Source organism: Mus caroli, unplaced genomic scaffold, assembly GCF_978045245.1.
Source record: "Mus caroli unplaced genomic scaffold, Mus_caroli_1 scaffold_2, whole genome shotgun sequence".
NCBI lineage: Eukaryota > Metazoa > Chordata > Mammalia > Rodentia > Muridae > Mus > Mus caroli.
Window position 1 is genome coordinate 94905969 of NW_028227257.1, and position 24581 is coordinate 94930549.

Consider the following 24581-nt stretch of genomic DNA (forward strand, 5'->3'; position numbering starts at 1 on the left):
TAGATCAGTATTATTTATTTAGTTTTACTCTGGGTCTCTGGGATATATTGCCTGTGATTCTTGACCACTGAAGCAGTATTGCATATGGGTTCCATCTTGTGGTGGGGGCCTTAAGTCAAATCAGACATTGCTTGGTTACTCACAATGTTTGTGCCACCACTACTCTAGCATATTTTGCAGGCAGGGCAGTATTATAGATCATAAGTTTTTTGACTAGCTGGGTGTTTACATTTGGTAGTGTTCAGAGAACCTTCCTATACCAATGATGGTAGTATGTAGGGATGAAGGTCAACCTCTCCACGATCAATGAGTTATGGAGGTGTTGTCTTCAGCAACGAGTCCTTGCTGTCAGTTTGTAGAGAGTAACCTATTGTCTTGGCAAGAACCTAGGTTATAAGAACCTTGGGATTCCATTGGACCCCTTTATCCAGTAACCCAATTTTGGTATTAGAAACTTTAATTTATGGCAAGAGATGGCCAGTTGGGACTCTTTTCTCCCATTATTTGACAACTTCATATATTGATATCCATACTACCCCTAAAATGCCCCTTAATTTTAGCTGTATCTTCCCATATTCCCTCCCACAACCCCCTTTCCTCTCCTCTCTTGATCTCTCTGTTCCAGCTCTATGCCCATCAATCCATAATTATATATTCTATTTCCCTTTCCTGATAATATCTATATGTTCTTCTAAACGTTTACTCTATGCCTACCTTCAGTAGTTCTGTAGATTGTAGTTTGGTTATCACTGACTAATATAAGTAAATACTTAGCATATTTATTTTTCTGGGTTTGAGTTATCTCTCTCAGGATAATTTTCTCTAGTTCCATCCATTTGTCTGTAAATTTCATGATGTTATTTTTTTTAACAGCAGTATAATGCTTCATTGTGTAAATGTACCACATTTTATTCATCCACTCTTCTGTTGAAGGGCATCTAGAATGTTTCCAACTTTTGGTTATTATGAATAGTACAGCAATGAACATGGATAACCAAGTGTCTCTATGATAGAATGAAGTATCCTTTGGGCATATATACCAAAAATGGTATAGATGGATTGTAAGGCAGATCAATTCCCATCTTCCTGAGGAAATGCCACACTGATTTCCCTACTGGCTGTACAAGTTTACACTTTAACCAGTAATGGAGAAGTGTTCCCCTTATTCCATATCTTTGCCAGCATGAGCTGTGACTTGTTTATTCATCTCTAAATAAGCAGATTCTGCACATTTCAAAACTCATATTTTTCTTGCGAAGATATTTTCTTTACTTTTTATAATTCTATATGCATATAATGAAATATAATATTTTATTCCCAGAATAAAGCAATGGAATTTATAGCATTTCATCCAATACAACCTTTATGTTTCTGAGCATTTAATTCATCATGCCAGACAACTTAGACATGACTTTATTTCATATTTGAAGCCTTGCTAAGATAAGTTCTATGGGAACAAAGACTGCTTCATTTATTCTTGTGTCCTCCAATCTGCCTACCTAGGATCAGACATGCAGAAAATACTCAGTAATTATCTGTTGAAAGAAAGATACAAATAAATCTTAACCACGGTCCTTTTATGTTTAGGGAAATTACCATTCATGAAGAATAAACTACTTTCTATACACAGTTACTTTATCAAAGAAATGGGGCTTGAAATCACTTCTCTCTAGCCTCAATTTCCTAACTGTTCCCCAAGATAGGTGTTATTTTTTTTTAATAGTTTGGCTGTTTTATACAGTCTTCTAATGTTTTTACATGACTAAAATTTTGCTGGAATGTATTTGCAAAAAATCTAAAGGAATTTTATTTAATAACAAATGGTTCACTTGTTTGAAATTTATGTTTGTAGAAACTTAAATCTGTCTGATATTCAATAAGTCATTTATACAAAGTACTGTGTCGTATAGTGCTATGAAGTAGATAAGAACTGAAGAGTTGACTCAGAAAATGAGACTACTTAAGGAAATAAAGTTGTTGTGTATCTGGAAGTAATACTTGGTTTCATTTTACACACATGCATCCTACATAGCTGTGTACCTGGTGGCACCACTTTATCTTGAAGACTGGACTCCGAGAGCGGATGGCAGAGTCTCACCCTAACCCTCCTCATCTCAAACCCATTTAATCGAGTTCTCAAACTTTGTTGTATCCCAGTATCTTTTCATGGAAAATAGTAACACTATCACCACATCTTTGAATTATTGGGACTGTAATAGAAAAAAAATCACACATTTTTTGAAATAGTGTTTAAAATACAGTAAATGCTCTAAAATAAAGATATTAACATTATTATGAACATAATGGTGCTAGAACCAAATCTTACAACCTCCACACATGTCCCCACCACTTTCAGCTGGTGACCCTAGGTTTAAAAGATTAATTGTTATTTTTAAAGTGTTTCCAAAAGACAAAGCAAATTCAAATGACTTCTGAGAGCTGAAAGGTTATCATTATCTAAACTATTGTTCTTCTATGAGAGTTAAAGTTGACTGTGAGTTGATATCTGTATAACTATTGGGGTTACTACTATAAAAGGCTGGTAAAACTGGGTGACAGGAGGTGTGGACTTAAGTCCAGCATCTGTCGCTGGCTTGCTAATCATTTTGAGGTAGTTGCTCTTCTGAATTTCAGTGATCTTCTACTCTAATTGTAGTAAAAATGAAAAGGCTGGGAGAAATCCTAGAGACAAATTAATATCACAGGCTAATCAAAACTGTCGATAGCCACCAGAATTCAAAGTTTGATGGGAGTTGGATATGGGCTTGTGAGCATTTGGGGCTGATAGTGGGTCCTTTAAAAGTTCCATTAATCACAGGTACACCCACACACATAAAATAATGTGATAGCCATTAGCAATTAGGAAATCTATTTAAACAAATATGCTACTTCAGGAATTTCACAGCTTGGTGATTGTGTAACCCAGAACCTAGGTTCTGTGATACTTCTTATTCATCTACCCATCGCCCCCAAGAAGAGGCTTTTCATGCCTAGATGAAAAGCACTCACCAGTGAAATGGATACATACTGTATGTTGCTGAAAACAGCACACAGTAGCTTCCTTTTTCCCAAGATTCACTTTATATTATTTCAATGATCTATCATGAATCAAAGTCCAAAAAATTCCCTAAAATTTCTAGAAAATACAAATGCATATGTGTTCAATTATTCAGAGCAGTATGTAAAGAATCATCTCTTTATTTGGTTTATTCAAACTGTGTGATCACCTACCCATTTACCCTAGAAATCCTCTTGATTATGAGATGGGACTATCTTTTATCTCAGATATACATTGATAATATCTGAGTATTTTCTCTGTAGATAAAAGAGTCAACTGTGTAGTCATTCACACATTTCAGAATCCTTCAAAAACTTCTTCCATCTTCTTCCAACTTCCTTCTTCCCCACTTTTCATATCTTCCTCTTCCTCTGTATATAAGAGAAAGAATTTTGAATATGAAGTGTCTTGACATGACAGCACGTTCTATATGAATGAATGTATTGATCTCTAAATTTTAGTAGGAGATAACCATGCAGGCCTAAACACTGGAGCATGAAAGAGAACTAAAGCCAACCTTGAACCACCCTGAGAAGAATTAGGAGTAAGATGTTGCTTGCAAAATTCCACATCCTAAACCCTTCACTTATTAGAAGTATAAATCTATTGATTGGAAAGTTATCCATGAGAATAAAGATATGATTCAAATGAAATATTAGACAAATATCCTTTGTTTTAATTTTAACTCTTTGCTTCAAAGTGAATTTCATTGAATTTTCCATAAATAAATGTAAATGTAAATAAGTTTATTTCTATTCCTCTTGGCCATCCAATAATAAATCTATGGTTTTAGGCACCAGTTACTCATACATAAGTAGATAATATGGTTGTTGAAATGTCTTTGGTGGCCTTCAAGATGGGTCAGCAGGTAAGGGAGTTTGCTGAGCAAGCATAACATCATGAGTTTGAGCCTCAGAACCAGCATAAATGTGCAAGAAAATAAAACTGTTCTGCAATGGCTGTCCTCTGCCTTCCTCAAGCATAGGACATATGTGCCAACCTTCAAATGTACTGTAATAATAAATACATTTTAAAGATACACATAGGAATTTTAAAATGAGACTCCTGGTATCTGGAATTTCCTTTACAGATCTCTCATTTCTATTTCCACATTCCATTTATACATCTCTAAAACCCTGCTACTTTTCTCCTGCCCCACTCACATTTTGAACTGTTGTGATTTTCAACTACTGTCCTCATTAACCCAAGAATGTTTCTGCTCAACCTCCAGAACAATATGGCAAGTTTGCAAACTAATGCTCGTATTTTACTCATGCACAAATGTATAATATCCATGTACTGAGACCATGCTAACCAGCAAACAGACTGAGGCTGATCATCTTGTTCTGGGGGGAATCCACTAAGAAGGTCTGTGAAAGTTTATCCCACAAGCTAATCTACCCAGAACACACTGTTCTGGCCTACTTCAATCTGTAATGATTCACTTGTATGCAGTAAATCACTGATGACTGGAAAATCACTTGCACACTGTACTAGCAACTGTGGCAATACATATTCCCACAAACAGTGTGTCCTCCCAAATGGAAACAGAGTTCAACTCAGTTGTCAATTGAATAATAGTGATGGTTTCAAAAGCAACTGTTGGACTTTCATATATCACAGCTGCCCCCACATTGCAATCATCCCCCAGCTCGTGAAACAATTGCTTTTACCTGCCCTTCTTAGGAGCTGAGGAGAGATTTTCTCATTGCAACTCATTCTTTCCTACCCATAAAACATGTTATCCCTACCTTTTCAACATCTCATTTAGGCTTCATGGACATTGGTTTTCAATTTTAATCAAATACACTCATATTGAAAAATAATTTATTAATAACTTAATAAGTGGCTACTTGCATTCATTTATCTTCCCAGTCCCCTGAATGAACTAATTCCAACCTTGAATATTCACTTCACAGCCACAGTTGGTGGAAGATTTCCGTGAATTGCGCAAGACGTTAGAGGCCATGAACATGTTCAGTGCCAATCTGTGGTTCTTCTTTCTCCACCTTGCCCAGATCTTGATCTTGGAAGTCTCAGCATGGCTAATACTACGTCATTTTGGCAGCGGCTGGATTGTTACAATACTTATTTCCTTTCTTCTTACAGTGTCTCAGGTAAGCAGTTGCCCTGAGCTACAAGAGTGGCCTCTGAGAGAAGCTTGAGGGTTGTGATCCTTTTGTTTTTCACTTGAAAACTTCACATATGCATTCAACATGTCTTGATCACATTCACCCGTCATTGTCCACTCAGGATATGACTCATCTTCCTGCCAACTTCATGTCCTCCCTTTTAAATGGTAATTTTAACACATGATGTCCAATTAGAGCTGCCCATATGCACAGGGGTTTGGAATCAGCCATTGGAAGACTTGAAAACGACCAGTGGCCACACCTACAAATTAAATTTATTCTCCCTTTCCCAGAAGCCAAGTAACCTCTCAGCTAGAATGGTGCTGTAATTTTTAACTGGCTTGATCGTGTTCTGGTTGTAACCATAGCTGCTGTGTGTTCATGTGTGTAACATGTATTTCATATCCAGAGGACAACAGTTCACATCTCTCTTCTTCATGCTCCATTTCCTACATCCTTTCTGTCCTCTCTACTGTAATGTTCTCTATCCTACTTAGTTGTGCTGGTACACATCTTGACATATTACTCATATTACTCATAAGCTTTAATAGCTTTCCAAAGTGTTGGACTCCAGTTCTCTCATCTATTAGTTGACGACAACAGTGAAAATGGAATTATTATGAAGAAAACTAAGCAAGTTAATTTTTAAACAAGCTAGCACAGCATCTAGCATATGGTAATGGTTAAATAAATGGCAATTGATATTATTCCCCCTATTTTATCCTGACTTTAATAACTAAAATTCTATCCTCAGCCATATCACATCAACCTCTATCTTTCACTAATCAATCCACTAACATTTATAAATACATCAACCCATGAATTCTTCAAGGGAAAATTACATCATAATATATAAGAATAAAATAACACAGGCGTTTCAACATAAATAACATCAGCAACTGGCACTTATCGGAGCATTTGATGAATCTTTGTTAAGTTATATATGCATGTCCAAATACTTGTGCCCTCATATGAGCCCAGGATTTGTACAGATATAAAAGGAAATTCCACGTTCCTTGTTCTTAATGAAGGTGTCCTCCAGGACTGAGAGAACCGCCCAACTGAACACACTGAATAGTAAAAGGGGGGAAGCACTGCCAACAAAGGACACACAGGCTCCTGAAACCAGAAGGAAAGTTCATTCTCAGTGGAACAACTCAGGAAGCGTTTCTAAAGATGAAAGAGTAATGTTTCCAAATCCCAGAATTTTTACATCAATATATTTCTTGAAAAGTCAAACTTCTTTACTCTTTAGGAAGTAATTTTTGGAAACAAATATTCATTTCATACTTAGCATTAACTTGACACTTTACAGTAAGTAAATTAGATGACAGTCTTATGAGTTTGACATTATACCCAGGGGGGATCAAACAGATTGCTGAGGATCAAAACTGCTGTATAACTTGACCAGAGTTATCAGCTCTGATAAGTATTGAAGATCCCAAACTTATTAGACACTAATGCCTATTCATGGTCTTTCTACTCCAACACAGAAGATGTCAAAGAGTGACAATGAAAGAGCTTGAGGCAGGAAGAACCAGTTGCAAATATATAGATAGAGGTTATAGAGATAGTGATATATGAAGGAGATTGAAAATAAACTTGAGTGAGCTCAAAGAAGGTCTCCCAATATTCTGCTAGGCTTGCAATCTACTTGTGGGCTTGATAGTCCTTCTTTGTAACTTCTCTAACCGCCTTTTCTTTCTTAGGCTCAAAGTTCATTTTTACAACATGACATAGGACACCTTTCCATGTTTAAGAAGTCCAAGTGGAACCATCTAATGCACAAATTTGTAATGTGTCATCTCAAGGTAAAGGATGTGGGGAAGTGTGATGAAGATTGATTGCAACTCCCTAACACAGAGGTTGCTTTGTCTTGCTTATGTACTCGAAGCAGCAAAACTTGTTATAACATGTATTTATAAGATAAGTTATATACGTATAATATTTAATATAACACCATAAAACACATAGCAAAATCAAATTGTTAAAGTTTAAGAGGAAAATGTTTAGTGTTTTTACTGTTATTGTTATTACTCTGATCAACTATTTGGCTCAATTCGCATTGCTCTAGGGAATGTATACAAATTCTTCATATCTAGCTATGCACTATAAAATCATGAACAGGAATCTTCTTAGAATGGATGTGAAATTTTTTCTTGGAGAACTCAGCAGACCTAGTTAATCATGAAAGGTTGAGACTGAAAATGTCAGAAGACAAATAGCAAATAAGATAAAAGAATAGTTGAAAAAGGTTAGGTGATTCCATTTAAAAGGTGGATTACGAAACTCAGACTTCTGCAAAAAGCAAGAACTAATAACAAAAACTGACATTATTTTCTGAAAAGGGTATGTGTTATCTTATGTAGCATCAAGTGAGTTCCTAGACACGGTTCTTCACTAAGCTTCTGTGCATGAATGAGTGAAGGAACAAAGGAACAATGTGGTAGGATGGCAGCGTTAAGGGATTTGGTCCCTGACAGTGCTCAGTATGTCATCCCAAGATCATCATGTCTGTCTCTGACCTTTAGCATCCTGTAACATTAGGAGATAAGCTACATCTCTGTTTTTCTTTAACTATGTACATCTTTCTTACCATGTACTCTGGCTCAGAAGGTGAGAAAATGTCCTCCAGTCAAGAAATCTCAAACAAATTCTCCCACTCAAGCTAGAGCCTCCTAGGAAAAGCTAGAACCCACTCATATTGCTTTTTCTTTCATAACATACTGTCTCTTTATATTACTTCTTAAAGATGGCTACTTGGTTTCCCAGACTAAAAATAGGCAACTAATTAGTGGAGTAAAGGAGTACTGGAGCCAAAACATTGGAGAGCAATGAGCAGCAGCCATGGGCAGCAAGTGATAATGGATGGTGGGCAGGAATTTGATGGTAAAATTTGCCAGATGCCAAGTGCAGAGCAATCTCCCTAGAAATGCTTGTAAGACTTCTGTAAGACTCACGAGATGAATATTACCTTATACCTGTTTTTCAGATAAAATGAGTCTTCAAAGGGGTTGACTATTTAAGCAATGTCTAGGAAATGATTAATTAGAGAAACTAACACCACAGTAGTGAATAGTGTAGGCCAGAGTGGGGTTCTCAATTTGAATTATCATTTGAAGGACACTGAGAATCTTGGTAAATGTAGGCATGCCTAGACTATTAAACATGATTTATTTTATTTTATTTTCAGTGGGGGTTGGGTGTTAGTAAGGGTGAAGCTCATCTCAGATGATTCTAACCTAGAGCCAGTACTGAGAACTACTATTCCAACAACAAACCTTCTTGCACTGAAACTCAGACTCCTGTGAACTGGGTCACTTTGAACAAGTTATTTAATGTGTTTGAACTTAATTTCTTCACTGAACAAAAAATGAAGAAGGATAGATAAAAGCTTTAACCTGTGGGATTTTTATCAGCTATATGTGATACTTGTGTGTCATGTGTAACACAATGCCCAGAAACAGTCATGTCAGCTGCTGCTAATATTAGGAACAATATTTTCACAACCAAAATAAGGATCCAAACTAAATAAGAAAAATGTTTGATCATGATAGTAATAATACCTAGATTATAAGTCAGACTATGATTAGTTTACAGAAACCACGTGCTCTTAGCCACTATCATTCACTATATGGAGCCATAACTAGGCTAAGCAATGGAATTCAACTTTGAGTTACTATTAGAAATATGTCTGCCCATCAAAACAAAGAAGTAATTGTCACATTGTATGAAACTATTTATTTAATCAGATAATTTCTAGATATATTTTCTTCCTTGCTTGTAGCCACCATTGCTAAGGAGATGAGTTTTCTGAATTCACTTTGAAATATCACAAAATAAAAATAAAGGCATTTTCCCTATCATTACGAGCTTTGGGTAGTGAAGTGTACGTGTTTCCTCCCCTGTGCTCAGAAGACAGAATAATTAAGAAATTTTTCCTCAAGGTAATTGGCACCAATTACCAAGGTTTGGTCCCAATTAATTCCAGAGAGTTCCACCCTTGCTTGTTGCTTTTAAAGTCAATGTTTTCCCACTAACCCAATTTTACACATAAGTCTTTCTATACTACATCTCTAAAAGATAGTTTTATGATTTGAAATGTATATCTTTGGTGACTCCTAACTTGAATGAGAAAATGGGAAATAGTTCTAAAAGCAGAGCCAGAATGCTTTGCCTTTTTGCTAGCAAAGCCAGTGAGTGATTCATGAACAAGGTAAATGTAGGCTTCAACATGTACAGAAGAGAAAATTACTTGTGGGGTGGTAAAGTAGGCGGAAAGGAGATGGCAACAAAAATTATAAGCAGCAACATCCCCTGCTCTTACAATCATTACAATTCTAAATTTCAAAACTAGGCTTAACCTCAGTTTCCCTTACAACTAAGAAAATCATGGATAGCACTGAAGTTATTATTCAGTGTGTGTGTGTGTGTGTGTGTGTGTGTCTGTGTGTGTGTCTGTGTGCAAGTGCATGTGTGTATACATGTGTGCCTATGTGTATGCACATATGTATGTGTTTGTTCATATATGTGTTCTAACATACACAGTATACAGACATTCAAATACCCTGTCTAAAAATGAACAATGAAATCTCTATATATTTTGAATTCTCATGTATTACAGATTGAGTATTCTTAATTAAAAGATCAAATACCAAATATGAGGTATTTCAAAATCTAAATATTTTTAACACCAAGATGGTTCCAGGAATAGAAATTTTCATACCATGAAACTTCCTTTCAATTCTCTCAAAATTATTTTAAATGCTAATTAAATATATCCCCAGGATCAGGTGTATATGAGACAAATGAATTTTATGTTTATACTTAACTCTCATGTTCATATCTCATTTTATATGTACAAGTATTCCAAAGAGGTTTTTAAAATTAAATTAAAAATACTACTGGCCCTAACATTTGATATAGACATGTAACTTTTTCTAAGATCTTCCTATATGAACATTTCCAAATAGTAAGAATACAGTATGATGATAGAGATAATGGAGCAGGAAAATTGGGATTACAACCTGGCCTGACTACAGCCCATGACTATATCCTAAAATAATCTGGTGGGAGGGAAGAGGAGATGTCAGGAAGTTACTTCCTGTAATCTTGCAGAACTACATCCATTTCCTGGTTGAGGAAATTTCCAAATTCATACACCTAGTAGATGGTCAAGCAAGAATTTAAGTTCCAATTGACTTCAATCCAAAGACTAGGTTTTTTTTCCTGCACTGAATGAAGGGCATAACTTAGGAATAAGGACTGGCCTAAGGACGATCTGTGTAGAACTGTCCCAGGATAGCCACATATGGTAGTAAAATTCCTCCCCTGCTCATGAAAAAATCTCCTTCATCTCCAGTAAGAGTGTTTTCTAGACACAGGGGTTCAGGTAGAACTGGTTGTTTAGATCACACCCATCATTATGTTAGCCACCATTCTAACCTCTAGGGCTTTGTGGTATTAAGATCTGTTCTCTGATTTACTGTGCATTAAAACCTGTCTCCCATGTTACCAGTTACCACAGGTAGTCATTGCCTAAAAGTGTACAGTCAGCTGATAGAAGAGGCCAAAATATCAGCTGTGGGAAGAGATCATTTTAAAAGAGAACCACTTCTTATCATGTTGAGTTTGGCTGTCAACTGTTCCCATCAGATTGTATATGGCTAGCGTGGGAACCTTCTCACATCACGTCTTACTTAGCATCACAGGTACCTACCTAGATCAGAATCTGATATGCTTCAAAATAAATAGGAAATGAGTGAATAAGAGAGTGGATGTGAAACCTGAAAAGTATAACTTGACAGGAGTAGGAAAGACTGTAATGGAACACAACTCTGACATAAGCAATCCTAGAGGGAGATATCTGGAAAGTGACTCCTGAGGCAGTCAGGAAACAGATACAAACCGGAGCTCGATCTTCCACTGGAAAAGTGTTAGAGAGTGTTGGAGGGAAATGGAATACAATGTCCCACTCTTTATGTCTGTGAGTGGTAGATAATCATTATGTCTCATATTAGAGCTTCCAGAAAGATTATGGGAAAGTGGGGCTAATGCTTACAACTTTCTCAAATCATTCTCATCATGTTTGGCAGAAATAATATATAAGCTACATGAAGATGACATCACAAGGCCAAGGAGCCTGCTTCTCGATGGTGTCCTTTAGGCATAACAAGAAAAATGAATTCACAGACTCTCAACAATAAGGTTATCTAAACGATACCAGCATAATGATAACACCAGTGGATAGGACAATATGGACATGGGAAATTCTGCAAGGTTCTACCCCTAGATAAAGAGCTATATGTGATCGAGAGAGAGAGAATCAGTTTCCTCCAGGGACAAGCTCCCTCATAGATTATTCAGACACAAGTAATCAGCACTCAACACAGGTACATATGAATAACCCTAAATGGACTCTGTAGGCTATATAAGTATGCATATGAGTATTAAGTGTATAGGTGTGCACATATATACATGTGTATATATGTAACAATAATAATTTTCATGAATTTGGGAGAGTAGGGGACACAAGAGTAGTTGGGGGTTTAGTATGGTGTAGATAGATACGATGTTGAGGTATAAAATTTCCAAAATAAACAAAATTTAAATGATATCATTCACCTTAAATTTTATATAGTCATACTTAAACTGCCTATTTATAGCTATAATATGATAAAATATTATGGCTCAAATCTGTGACTAACATAAAAGTTAGTGAAATATTTTGTCTTTAATTTTTACATTGATTCTTCAAATTGAATCTTGAGACATAATTTGTCTAACCATATACAGTTAGTAGCTCATATTGGACAGAGCTGATGTAAAATATGTATACATTAATTATTAAGACATGGTAAATATGCAATAAAATATTATTGCTATTTATTTTTCTATAATCAATTGACACAAATGAGAAGAAATTGGGTTTCTCAAAGAGTCAATATTATATCTCCTTGAGCTATCCATTGAACTAAGTGTCACCACGCTCAGTTGGAATTGAGCTTCAACAAGGATGAGTGGATTGTAAAACCTACACATTGGCATTTAAAAGCCAGTATATGAAAGCAGATTGAGAGACCTCATAATCTTTTGCTTTATTAAAACTCTCAAACTTAGAGTAAGAGAGAAAACATCACTAACAGCTTAATCAAAGATGATTCTAGCTTGGCACCCGCAAAAATGTTTTTATTCTCATTTATTTTTATAGGAGAGCATTGAGCTGGGACTTACAATGATCTGAGTATATTTCTCCAGGAAGAACACTTGAAAATCATGATTCTTTGAAATATTCATTGAAGTCTCATATATAGGGCCACTTTTCTCCCAGAAATAATTAAAATCTTGGCTGTGAGATTCGTTTATGTGTCAAATAGGAATAAGAATCAAATCACTGTTCCATCTACCTTCAGAATCATTTCTTAGATTATGCTCTTATACAAGAAGGCTAGAAAACCATTCCAGATGAGGAGATTGTTTCCATTCTCACCTGTTCTTTTTAGCTTGCAGTGTGTTCTTGAATTAGAAAAGTCCTTCTTCCTAAACTAATTGCCTTTTTCTAATAAGTCATCCTGTGGCCCAGCAGCAGCAGCAGCAACAGCAGCAGCAACTAGAGAAGCCAAATCTCTTATTTTCACGTTGAAGATACAGAACACTCCAACAATGAGGGTGACTTGGGGGAAATTTTTCTGTTTGTTAATGAGTTCTGTCTTCTCCTCAGGGCCTGTCAGCTGATTGGTGGAATTATCGACACTTCCAACATCATGTTAAACCAAATATCTACCCCAAGGATCCAGACATTGATGTGGGCCCACTTTTTCTGCTTGGAGATACTCAGCCTATAAAGGTGCATTTAACACTACCATCAACATTAAGAAAATATCCCTGGAAGTGGCCCCTTATCACAGAAAGATAATCACAAAGGTTCTCAAAGCTCTTCTCTCCCTTTTAATGTCCATATATAGATCTGACATTTTAAGGATAAAAGCATTTTACGAGTGATGACTCTCTGACCATAAAGGTCACTTAGTGCAGGCTCCCAGAGCAGAAGACACAATAACCTGTGTCACCCTGCTTGAGCAACCCCAATGATAGGTTCACTTCTAGTGCTTATCACTATCTATGAGGCAACATAAACAATTCTCAAGCAGTAGAATCAGGCGACGAAGACCAACATTAGTTTTCAAAGCAAGATGGAGAGATGCTCACTGAGAGAAAATATTTCATTGCATTTGGTTAAGACTAGGCTGCAAACATCTCAACGCTGGTTAACTGAACTCACTCTAGTCTAGTTCAAAGAAGCGATATTATTTTAGTTCATGTTCATTTTGGTGTGTTTGCTTTATATGAACCACATTGCCCAATGATGCCTGTAATCTCACGCACAATTTGGACACTCAAAACCTAGACTGTTTAAGTGTTATGCTGAATTTTTCAGTCATGGATTTTTCTTTAAAATCTCAATTTGAGTCTATTTAAATTACTTGAGACTATTTAAATTACTAAATTTTTATACAAAATAGAGTGTTTCTTAAACAAAAGAGGCATACTGATTAAAGCAAAGCTTTATCCCTCCTCTAGGAGAATGGTAGCTCCTGAAAATCACATACTTTCAACACAGGTCTCTGTCTCTATTTTCTAGAACTTTGGGGTATTAGAAAATGTGATTCCATCCTTGTTGTTTGTTGTCTATGCCTGTCTTACACAGAACCCAAAGACTGTGTAACTTTTAGAAATTTTTCTTTTCTTAGCTTTTACGGATTTATTTCTGCCCCAAGTAAAGTAGAAAACGAAGGTTCTTGCTAATATATGTGTTAAAGATGATATAGCTGTCTCTTGTGAGGCTATGCCGGGACCTAGCAAACACAGAAGTGGATGCTCACAGTCAGCTATTGGATGGATCACAGGGTCCCCAATGAAGGAGCTAGAGAAAGTACCCAAGGAGCTAAAGGGATCTGCAACCCTATAGGTGGAACAACAATATGAACTAACCAGTACCCCCCCAGAGCTCGTGTCTCTAGCTGCATATGTATCAGAAGATGACCTAGTTGGCCATCAGTGGAAAGAGAGGCCCATTGGTCTTGCAAACTTTATATGCCCTAGTACAGGGGAACGCAAGGGCCAAGAAGTGGTAGTGTGGGGGGGGGGGGGGTAGTGAGGGGGGAGGGTTTGGGGAACTTATGGGGTAGCATTGGAAATGTAAATGAAGAAAATAACTAATTAATTTAAAAAAAGGATTTACAAAGTTAATTAAAAAAATTAATATAAATTCAAAAAAAATGATGTTACCTATTATCACAAATTGATTGCTTTTGACAATAGCTCTACAAAAACTTTGATTCCCTTGATGCTTGTGGACTTGTGTGCTCATCACTAGAGTAGTGTTACATTGGTGTCTGTGATATCCTCTCTTGAGCATAGGAAGTTTGTCCATGGAGCACCATCTAAGGCACCTTCTAGACAGCTGTGCTTAGTGTACATGCTGACACTTCACAAATACAGAAGCCACCTCTATAAATTCTAAAAGCTACCTGTGCCATTCATAGACACTATAGTTCAAAGCATGACTTACAGTTATTCCATCTCTGAAACTCAGTGGTGTAGCTGCACAGCAGTGGTATTTCTTCTGAGTTATGAGCTTTTCCTTTCATATATCTTTCCTGAAACTCTTCCTAACCCTTCTTTCAAACAATGTTCTTAACCCACATTGAATGAATCTTCAATATCTTCTGTCTATGTCCAGAGAGACTTACTGTCCTTCTTCACTGTATTGTTCAGCCAGTCTATCTACGTTTACCAAGTCTCAAGTATGTTCCACATTATCCCTTTTTCTCATTTCTCACTAGTTAGTTTTTTGGAGACTTGAGAGCATTTATAGATATTTCCTCATACTTTTTCATTTTTATGGTAACAAAATGAGAAGATAACTGCATGATCGAGATAAATGAAGATACCTGTATATAAGAGAGGGAGGAACAACTGAATAAAATGAGTAGAAGACATTCTCTAGTGTTGTAGTTGAGTCAGAGGGTGAACCGAGTGTGTGTGAATTGTCATGCTCTCATGTAAGCTTTCAATGAATGTCAGCTACATACTAGAGATATACAAACGTCAGTGCTGTGTCTCCTGACAAAGTAATTGCTACCATTGTGTCCTGAGCACAGGTCAAATTGACCAAGGAAAAACCCAACAAGTGAACCAAATTCTAGTTTATGAATGGAATCTTATAGTTATACATCATGAGTAATTATATAAGATGTTTGTAAAAATATTATATATACTATCATGATGACTTAGAAATACTAAGATGAAATTGAAATCTATGATGAGAATATAAAGGATAAAAGATAGATAGACAGGCTGGATCATGTATGTCCTTTTTATCAAAAAAAAAAAAACATTTAATAAGCATCCATTGGATGAAGGGGGAGAGATAGTGCATGATGTTCAATCCAGGCTCTAAGCACTACAGTCTTAAGAAGAGCTTAAAGGCTCCACAGAAATATAGATTTTGAAATTAACATTGCACATAAAAGGAAAACATTTCAGAGTTTTTAAAAAATCACAAAAGGAAAACTAATTTTATATTCTATTAGATAAGAATTTTTATTTTTTTTTTTTTTTGCAGAATTCTACCATACCTTTATTTTTTTTTCCAATTTATTTTTTTTAATTAGGTATTTTCTTCATTTACATTTCAAATGCTATCCCCAAAGTCCCCCTGACCCCCCTCCCACTCCCCTACCCACCCACTCCCACTTCTTGGTCCTGGCATTCCCCTGGTTCTTTTTTTTTTTTTAATATTTTTATTACATATTTTCCTCAATTACGTTTCCAATGCTATCCCAAAAGTCCCCCATAGCGCCCCCCCACTTCCCTATCCACCCATTCCCATTCTTTTGGCCCTGGCATTCCCCTATATTGGGGCATATAAAGTTTGCAAGTCCAATGGGCCTCTCTTTCCATTGATGGCTGACTAGGCCATCTTTCGATACATATGCAGCTAGAGACAAGAGCTCCGGGGTTCTAGTTAGTACATCATGTTGTTCCAACAATAGGGTTGCAGATCCCTTTAGCTCCTTGGGTACTTACTCTAGCTTCTCCATTGGCAGCCCTGTGATACATCCAATAGCTGACTGTGAACATCCACTCCTGTGTTTGCTAGGCCCCAGCATCATCTCACAAGAGACAGCTATATTTGGGTCCTTTCAGCAAAATCTTGCTAGTGTATGCAATGGTGTCAGTGTTTAGAAGTTGATTATGGGATGGATCCCTGGATACGGCAGTCTCTAAATGGTCCATCCTTTCATCATCGCTAGGAACTTTGTCTCTGTAACTCCTTCCCTGGGTGTTTTGTTCCCAATTCTAAGAAGGTGCACAGTGTCCACACTTTGGTCTTCATTCTTCTTGAGTTTCATGCGTTTAGCAAATTGTATCTTAAATCTTGGGTATCCTAAGTTTTGGGCTAATATCCACTTATCAGTGAATACATATTGTGTGAGTTCTTTTGTGATTGTGTTACTTCACTCAAGATGATGCCCTCCAGGTCCATCCATTTGGCTAGGAATTTCATAAATTCATTCTTTTTAATAGCTGAGTAGTACTCCATTGTGTAAATGTACCATAATTTCTGTATCCATTCCTCTGTTGAGGGACATCTGGGTTCTTTCCAGCTTCTGGCTATTATAAATAGGGCTGCTATGAACATAGTGGAACATGTGTCCTTTTTACCGGTTGGGACATCTTCTGGATATATGCCCAGGAGAGGTATTGCTGGATCCTCCGGTAGTACTATGTCCAATTTTCTGAGGAACCGCCAGACTGATTTCCAGAGTGGTTGTACAAGCTTGCAATCCCACCAACAATGGAGGAGTGTTCCTCTTTCTCCACATCCTCGCCAGCAACTGCTGTCACCTGAATTTTTGATCTTAGCCATTCTGACTGGTGTGAGGTGGAATCTCAGGGTTGTTTTGATTTGCATTTCCCTGATGATTAAGGATGTTGAACATTTTTTCAGGTGTTTCTCTGCCATTCGGTATTCCTCAGGCGAGAATTCTTTGTTCAGTTCTGAGCCCCATTTTTTAATGGGGTTATTTGACTTTCTGGAGTCCACCTTCTTGAGTTCTTTATATATGTTGGATATTAGTCCCTTATCTGATTTAGGATAGGTGAAGATCCTTTCCCAATCTGTTGGTGGTTTTTTTGTCTTATTGATGGTGTCTTTAGCCTTGCAGAAGCTTTGTAGTTTCATGAGGTCCCACTTGTCAATTCTCGATCTTACAGCACAAGCCATTACTGTTCTATTCAGGAATTTTTCCCCTGTGCCCATATCTTCAAGGCTTTTCCCCACTTTCTCCTCTATAAGTTTCAGTGTCTCTGGTTTTATGTGAAGTTCCTTGATCCACTTAGACTTGACCTTAGTACAAGGAGATAGGAATGGATCGATTCGCATTCTTCTACATGTTAACAACCAGTTGTGCCAGCACCATTTGTTGAAAATGCTGTCTTTCTTCCACTGGATGTTTTTAGCTCCCTTGTCGAAGATCAAGTGACCGTAGGTGTGTGGGTTCATTTCTGGGTCTTCAATTCTATTCCATTGGTCTATTTGTCTGTCACTATACCAGTACCATGCAGTTTTTATCACAATTGCTCTGTAGTAGAGCTTTAGGTCCGGCATGGTGATTCCACCAGAGGTTCTTTTATCCTTGAGAAGAGTTTTTGCTATCCTAGGTTTTTTGTTATTCCAGATGAATTTGCAGATTGCACTTTCTAATTCGTTGAAGAATTCATTTGGAATTTTGATGGGGATTGCATTGAATCTGTAGATTGCTTTTGGCAAGATAGCCATTTTTACAATGTTGATCCTGCCAATCCATGAGCATGGGAGATCTTTCCATCTTCTGAGATCTTCTATAATTTCTTTCTTCAGAGACTTGAAGTTTTTATTATACAGATCTTTCACTTCCTTAGTTAGAGTCACGCCAAGATATTTTATATTATTTGTGACTATTGAGAAGGGTGTTGTTTCCCTAATTTCTTTCTCAGCCTGTTTATTCTTTGTGTAGAGAAAGGCCATTGATTTGTTTGAGTTAATTTTATATCCAGCTACTTCACCGAAGCTGTTTATCAGGCTTAGGAGTTCTCTGGTGGAATTTTTAGGGTCACTTATATATACTATCATATCATCTGCAAAAAGTGATATTTTGACTTCATCTTTTCCAATTTGTATCCCTTTGATCTCCTTTTGTTGTCGAATTGCTCTGGCTAGGACTTCAAGTACAATGTTGAATAGGTATGGAGAAAGTAGACAGCCTTGTCTAGTCCCTGATTTTAGAGGGATTGCTTCAAGCTTCTCACCATTTACTTTGATGTTGGCTACTGGTTTGCTGTAGATTGCTTTTATCATGTTTAGGTATGGGCCTTGAATTCCTGATCTTTCCAAGACTTTTATCATGAATGGGTGTTGGATCTTGTCAAATGCTTTTTCCGCATCTAACGAGATGACCATGTGGTTTTTGTCTTTGAGTTTGTTTATATACTGGATTATGTTGATGGATTTCCGTATATTGAACCATCCCTGCATCCCTGGGATGAAACCTACTTGGTCAGGATGGATGATTGTTTTGATGTGTTCTTGGATTCGGTTAGCAAGAATTTTATTGAGGATTTTTGCATCAATATTCATAAGGGATATTGGTCTGAAGTTTTCTATCTTTGTTGGGTCTTTTTGTGGTTTAGGTATCAGAGTAATTGTGGCTTCATAGAATGAGTTGGGTAGAGTACCTTCTGTTTCTATTTTGTGGAATAGTTTGTGAAGAACTGGGATTAGATCTTCTTTGAAGGTCTGATAGAACTCTGCACTAAACCCATCTGGTCCTGGGCTTTTTTTGGTTGGGAGACTATTAATGACTGCTTCTATTTCTTTGGGGGATATAGGGCTGTTTAGATCATTAACCTGTTCTTGATTCAACTTTGGTACCTGGTATCTGTCTAGGAACTTCTCCATTTCATCCAGGTTCTCCAGTTTTGTTGAGTATAGCCTTTGGTAGAAGGATCTGATGGTGTTTTGGATGTCTTCAGGATCTGTTGTTATGTCTCCTTTTTCATTTCTGATTTTGTTAATTAGGATGCTTTCCCTGTGCCCTCTAGTGAGTCTGGCTAAGGGTTTATCTATCTTGTTGATTTTCTCAAAGAACCAGCTCCTTGATTGGTTGATTCTTTGAATAGTTTTTCTTGTTTCCACTTGGTTGATTTCACCCCTGAGTTTGATTATTTCCTGCCGTCTACTCCTCTTGGGTGAATTTGCTTCCTTTTGTTCTAGTGCTTTTAGGTGTGTTGTCAAGCTGCTAATGTGTGCTCTTTCTAGTTTCCTTTTGGAGGCACTCAGAGCTATGAGTTTTCCTCTTAGAAACGCTTTCATTGCGTCCCATAAGTTTGGGTATGTTGTGGCTTCATTTTCATTGAACTCTAAAAAGTCCTTAATTTCTTTCTTTATTCCTTCCTTGACCAAGGTATCATTGAGAAGAGTGTTGTTCAGTTTCCACGTGAAGGTTGGCTTTCTATTATTTATTTTGTTATTGAAGATCAGCCTTAGTCCATGGTGATCTGATAGGATGCATGGGACAATTTCAATGTTTTTGTATCTGTTGAGTCCTGTTTTGTGCCCAATTACGTGGTCAATTTTGGAGAAGGTACCATGAGGTGCTGAGAAGAAGGTGTATCCTTTTGTTTTAGGGTAAAATGTTCTGTAGATATCTGCCAGATCCATTTGATCCATAACTTCTGTTAGTTTCACTGTGTCCCTGTTTAGTTTCTGTTTCCATGATCTGTCCATTGGTGAAAGTGGTGTGTTGAAGTCTCCCACTATTATTGTATGAGGTGCAATGTGTGCTTTGAGATTTACTAAAGTTTCTTTAATGAATGAGGCTGCCTTTGTATTTGGAGCATAGATATTCAGGATTGATAGTTCCTCTTGGAGGATTTTACCTTTGATGAGTATGAAGTGCCCCTCCCTGTCTTTTTTGATGACTTTGGGTTGGAAGTCAATCTTATCTGATATTAGAATGGCTACTCCAGCTTGTTTCTTCAGACCATTTGCTTGGAAAATTGTTTTCCAGCCTTTCATTCTGAGGTAGTGTCTATCTTTTTCTCTGAGATGAGTTTCTTGTAAGCAGCAAAATGTTGGGTCTTGTTTGTGTAGCCAGTTTCTTAGTCTATGTCTTTTTATCGGGGAGTTGAGTCCATTGATATTAAGAGATATTAAGGAAAAGTAATTGTTGTTTCCTGTTATTTTTGTTGTTAAAGTTGGCATTCTGTTCTTGTGGCTGTCTTCTTTTAGGTTTGTTGAGGGATTACCTTCTTGTTGTTTCTAGGGCGTGGTTCCTGTCCTTGTATTGGTTTTTTTCTGTTATTATCCTTTGAAGGGCTGGATTCGTGGAGAGATAATGTGTGAATTTGGCTTTGTTGTGGAATACTTTGGTTTCTCCATCTATGTTAATTGAGAGTTTGGCTGGGTATAGTAGCTTGGGCTGGAATTTGTGTTCTTTTAGTGTCTGTATAACATCTGGCCAGGATCTTATAGCTTTCATAGTCTCTGGTGAAAAATCTGGTGTAATTCTGATAGGCTTGCCTTTATATGTTACTTGGCCTTTTTCTCTTACTGCTTTTAGTATTCTATCTTTATTTAGTGCATTTGTTGTTCTGATTATTATGTGTCGGGAGGTATTTCTTTTCTGGTCCAGCCTATTTGGAGTTCTGTAGGCTTCTTGTATGTTCATGGGCATCTCTTTCTTTAGATTTGGGAAGTTTTCTTCTATAATTTTGTTGAAGATGTTTGCTGGTCCTTTGAGTTGAAAATCTTCATTCTCATCCACTCCTATTATCCGTAGGTTTGGTCTTCTCATTGTGTCCTGTATTTCCTGGATGTTTTGAGTTAGGATCTTTTTGCATTTTCCATTTTCCTTGATTGTTGTGCCCATGTTCTCTATGGAATCTTCTGCACCTGAGATTCTCTCTTCCATCTCTTGTATTCTGTTGCTGATGCTTGCATCTATGGTTCCAGATTTCTTTCCTAGGGTTTCTATCTCCAGTGTTGCCTCATTTTGGGTTTTCTTTATTGTGTCTACTTCCCTTTTTAGGTCTAGTATGGTTTTGTTCATTTCCATCATCTGATTGGATGTGTTTTCCTGTTTCTCTTTAAGGACTTCTACCAGTTTGGTTGTGTTTTCCTGTTTTTCTTTAAGGACTTGTAACTCTTTAGCAATGTTCTCCTGTAGTTCTTTAAAGTCCTTCTTGATGTCCTCTACCATCATCATGAGATATGCTTTTAAATCCAGGTCTAGTTTTTCAGGTGTGTTGGGGTGCCCTGGACTGGGCGAAGTGGGAGTGCTGGGTCCTGATGATGGTGAGTGGTCTTGGTTTCTGTTAGTAAGATTCTTACCTTTACCTCTCGCCATCTGGTAATCTCTGGAGTTGTTATAGTTGTCTCTGTTCAGAGGTTGTTCTTCTGGGGATTCTGAGTATCCTCTGTCAGCAGACCTGTACAGACTAAGTTCGGCGGAGTCCCGGAGCCAAGATGGCGCTCCCTGCAGGGCAGGTCACTGTTCTCCAGCTGGGAGGGTGCCGGATGTCTGCGGCCCCAAAAGGGTGCTGCCTCAGCGGCTCTGTGGCTCCCGCCTGTCCCAGAAGCTGTCTGCCTCTGTGGTCCTCACTCTAACCTGTAGACTAAGTTCGGCGGAGTCCCGGAGCCAAGATGGCACTCTCTGCAGGGCAGGTCTCTGTCCTCCGGCTGGGAGGGTGCCGGAAGTCTGCGGCCCCAAAAGGGTGCTGCCTCAGCGGCTCTGTGGCTCCTGCCTGTCCCAGAAGCCGTCTGCCCCCGTGGTCCCCACTCTGACCTGTAGAGACTAAGCTCGGCGGAGTCCCGGAGCCAAGATGGCGCTCCCTGCAGGGCAGGTCACTGTCCTCCGACTGGGAGGGTGCCGGATGTCTGCGGCCCCAAAAGGGTGCTGCCTCAGCGGCTCTGTGGCTCCCGCCTGTCCCAGAAGCTGTCTGCCTCTGTGGTCCTCACTCTAACCTGTAGACTAAGTTAGGCGGAGTCCCGGAGCCAAGATGGCGCTCCCTGCAGGGCAGGTCACTGTCCTCCGACTGGGAGGGTGCCGGATGTCTGCGGCCCCTAAAGGGTGCTGCCTCAGCAGCTCTGTGGCTCCCGCCTGTCCCAGAAGCCGTCTGCCCCCGTGGTCCCCACTCTGACCTGTAGAGACTAAGCTCGGCGGAGTCCCGGAGCCAAGATGGCGTTCCCTGCAGGGCAGGTCACTGTCCTCCGACTGGGAGGGTGCCGGATGTCTGCGGCCCCAAAAGGGTGCTGCCTCAGCGGCTCTGTGGCTCCCGCCTGTCCCAGAAGCTGTCTGCCTCTGTGGTCCTCACTCTAACCTGTAGACTAAGTTCGGCGGAGTCCCGGAGCCAAGATGGCACTCTCTGCAGGGCAGGTCTCTGTCCTCCGGCTGGGTAGATAAGAATTTTTAAATGATAATAAACTCAATATAGTAAAAAATAGAATAATTCATGTGGGCAAGAAGTACCCACAGTTAAAGCACACTAGTTACTCCCAAGCCTGTTCTGGTTCTTCTAGTGCCTCAGATTTGGCAGGCAAAGTCCTAAAATCATACCTCTCTTTCCTCCCTCTCCCTGCTCTCTCTCTCTCTCTCTCTCTCTCTCACACACACACACACACACACACACACACACACACACACACACATGTACACACACACACACATGCTGAAGAATAATGGCTCTTATTCTCTGTCCTTTTAGTATGGCAAGAAGAAAATAAAATACATTGACTATGAGAAGCAGCACCTGTACTTCTATATGGGTGAGTCTCCTGTAGCCACTCTCCCTGTAATCAGTAGTCAAGCTGATGGCATGACTAGAACTGTCTCACAGAAACCAACCCATATCTGATTTGTTAATGATAAAATAAACAGATCTTATGTCAGGCTTGCTGGTGGGAAACTATGAAAATGAAAGAGGCAAAGTAAATAGGCATTTGTAACAGATGTCCATCATACTAGGCATTGGACAAGAAAGGAAAGGTATTTAAAAAAAAAAAAAAAAAAAAAAAACCTTAAAAGAGAGTCAGAAGGCAGACTTCTAATCATATTGTCCAGCATTCTTGTCTTAGGAAAACCTTTACAATATATAGATAAAAGAATAATAACATTTTTGTAGGGAGAAGAGGTGTGGGAAAACAGTGTGATACCAGAGAAAATAGACCCAAAAGTCAAGAGCATCAAGAAAGTTTGTACATGGAAGAAAGCTTTTATCTGCTATGATCAGCAAACAGCTCTAAAGTATGCACACATACCAGATGCTTAGATGATAGGTAAAGGATGGATATGGTAAACGGATAGATGTTGAATGATATATTAGTATAGATATATTAGTAATGATATATTAGTATAGATATATTAGATAAAGGTATATTAGTATAGATAGATGATTGATATATTGATACATGATAGATAGATAGATACATATATCCAAATATTCATAGACAAATAGAAGACAGATTACGTTAAAGAGATGATAGATAGATAGATAGATAAATAGATAAATAGATAGAAAGATAAATAGAGATAGAGATAGAGATAGAGATAGAGATAGAGATAGAGATAGAGATAGAGATAGACATGATAGAGATAAAGATAGAGAGGTAGGCAGAACAGTATATTATCAAGCTACTAAGCAAAATCACTTAGTTCAGTAATTCTGACATTATTATTATTATTATTAAACAAAATCAAACTCCTGGTGACTTATGGACAAGTGTTCAAATAACTCCAAAGTCTACTCATCTGAAACAGACGTGTACATCTGATAAACCAACATCAGAGAAGGAAACAAACGCCTCCTATACCAGAGGTTGTCCACTGAGGATATTTTTGTTAATGAAGAAACATTTGAACAAGGTCTAAAGACATTTTTGTCTCTTTTGTGGAAGGGGTTGATGATAATTTAAAAAGTCCTATAATGCACAAGAATAGCCCATCATAATAAATAATTACCTAGCCATATAATTTAGTACTTCTGAGACTAAGACACCAACACAGCCTCTCATTTGCCTATAAGGCAGCTAGTGGTCATTTGTAACATACCTGTTGAACACAACCACTGAATGAATTACTTGTCAAGTGGAATTACCCATTTCGGCTCTCAACTCCACACTGGGATTCAACCCCTACACCCTGTACCCATCATTAGACCCTTTTTTGTGACATATTCCAAACGGCAGCTGACATCAGATTAAATCATATGTAGTTTCACACAAACACAAAAAATGTTTTTTATTACTGAACTTGACTAAGTAATATGCCTTAATATCATGTCTCTGT

General features: G+C 38.0%; 1 protein-coding gene across 1 annotated transcript in view; it reads left to right on the forward strand.

Annotated features, from left to right (window-relative positions):
• Window positions 1–24581, forward strand: part of LOC110289969 (fatty acid desaturase 2-like protein FADS2B) — a 45122-nt gene that overhangs the window by 12635 nt on the left and 7906 nt on the right. The window contains exons 3-6 of the mRNA XM_021156410.2: window positions 4978–5175; window positions 6900–7001; window positions 12911–13036; window positions 23002–23062. Coding sequence (XP_021012069.1) covers window positions 4978–5175; window positions 6900–7001; window positions 12911–13036; window positions 23002–23062 — 487 coding nt within the window. The remainder of the gene's footprint in view (window positions 1–4977; window positions 5176–6899; window positions 7002–12910; window positions 13037–23001; window positions 23063–24581) is intronic.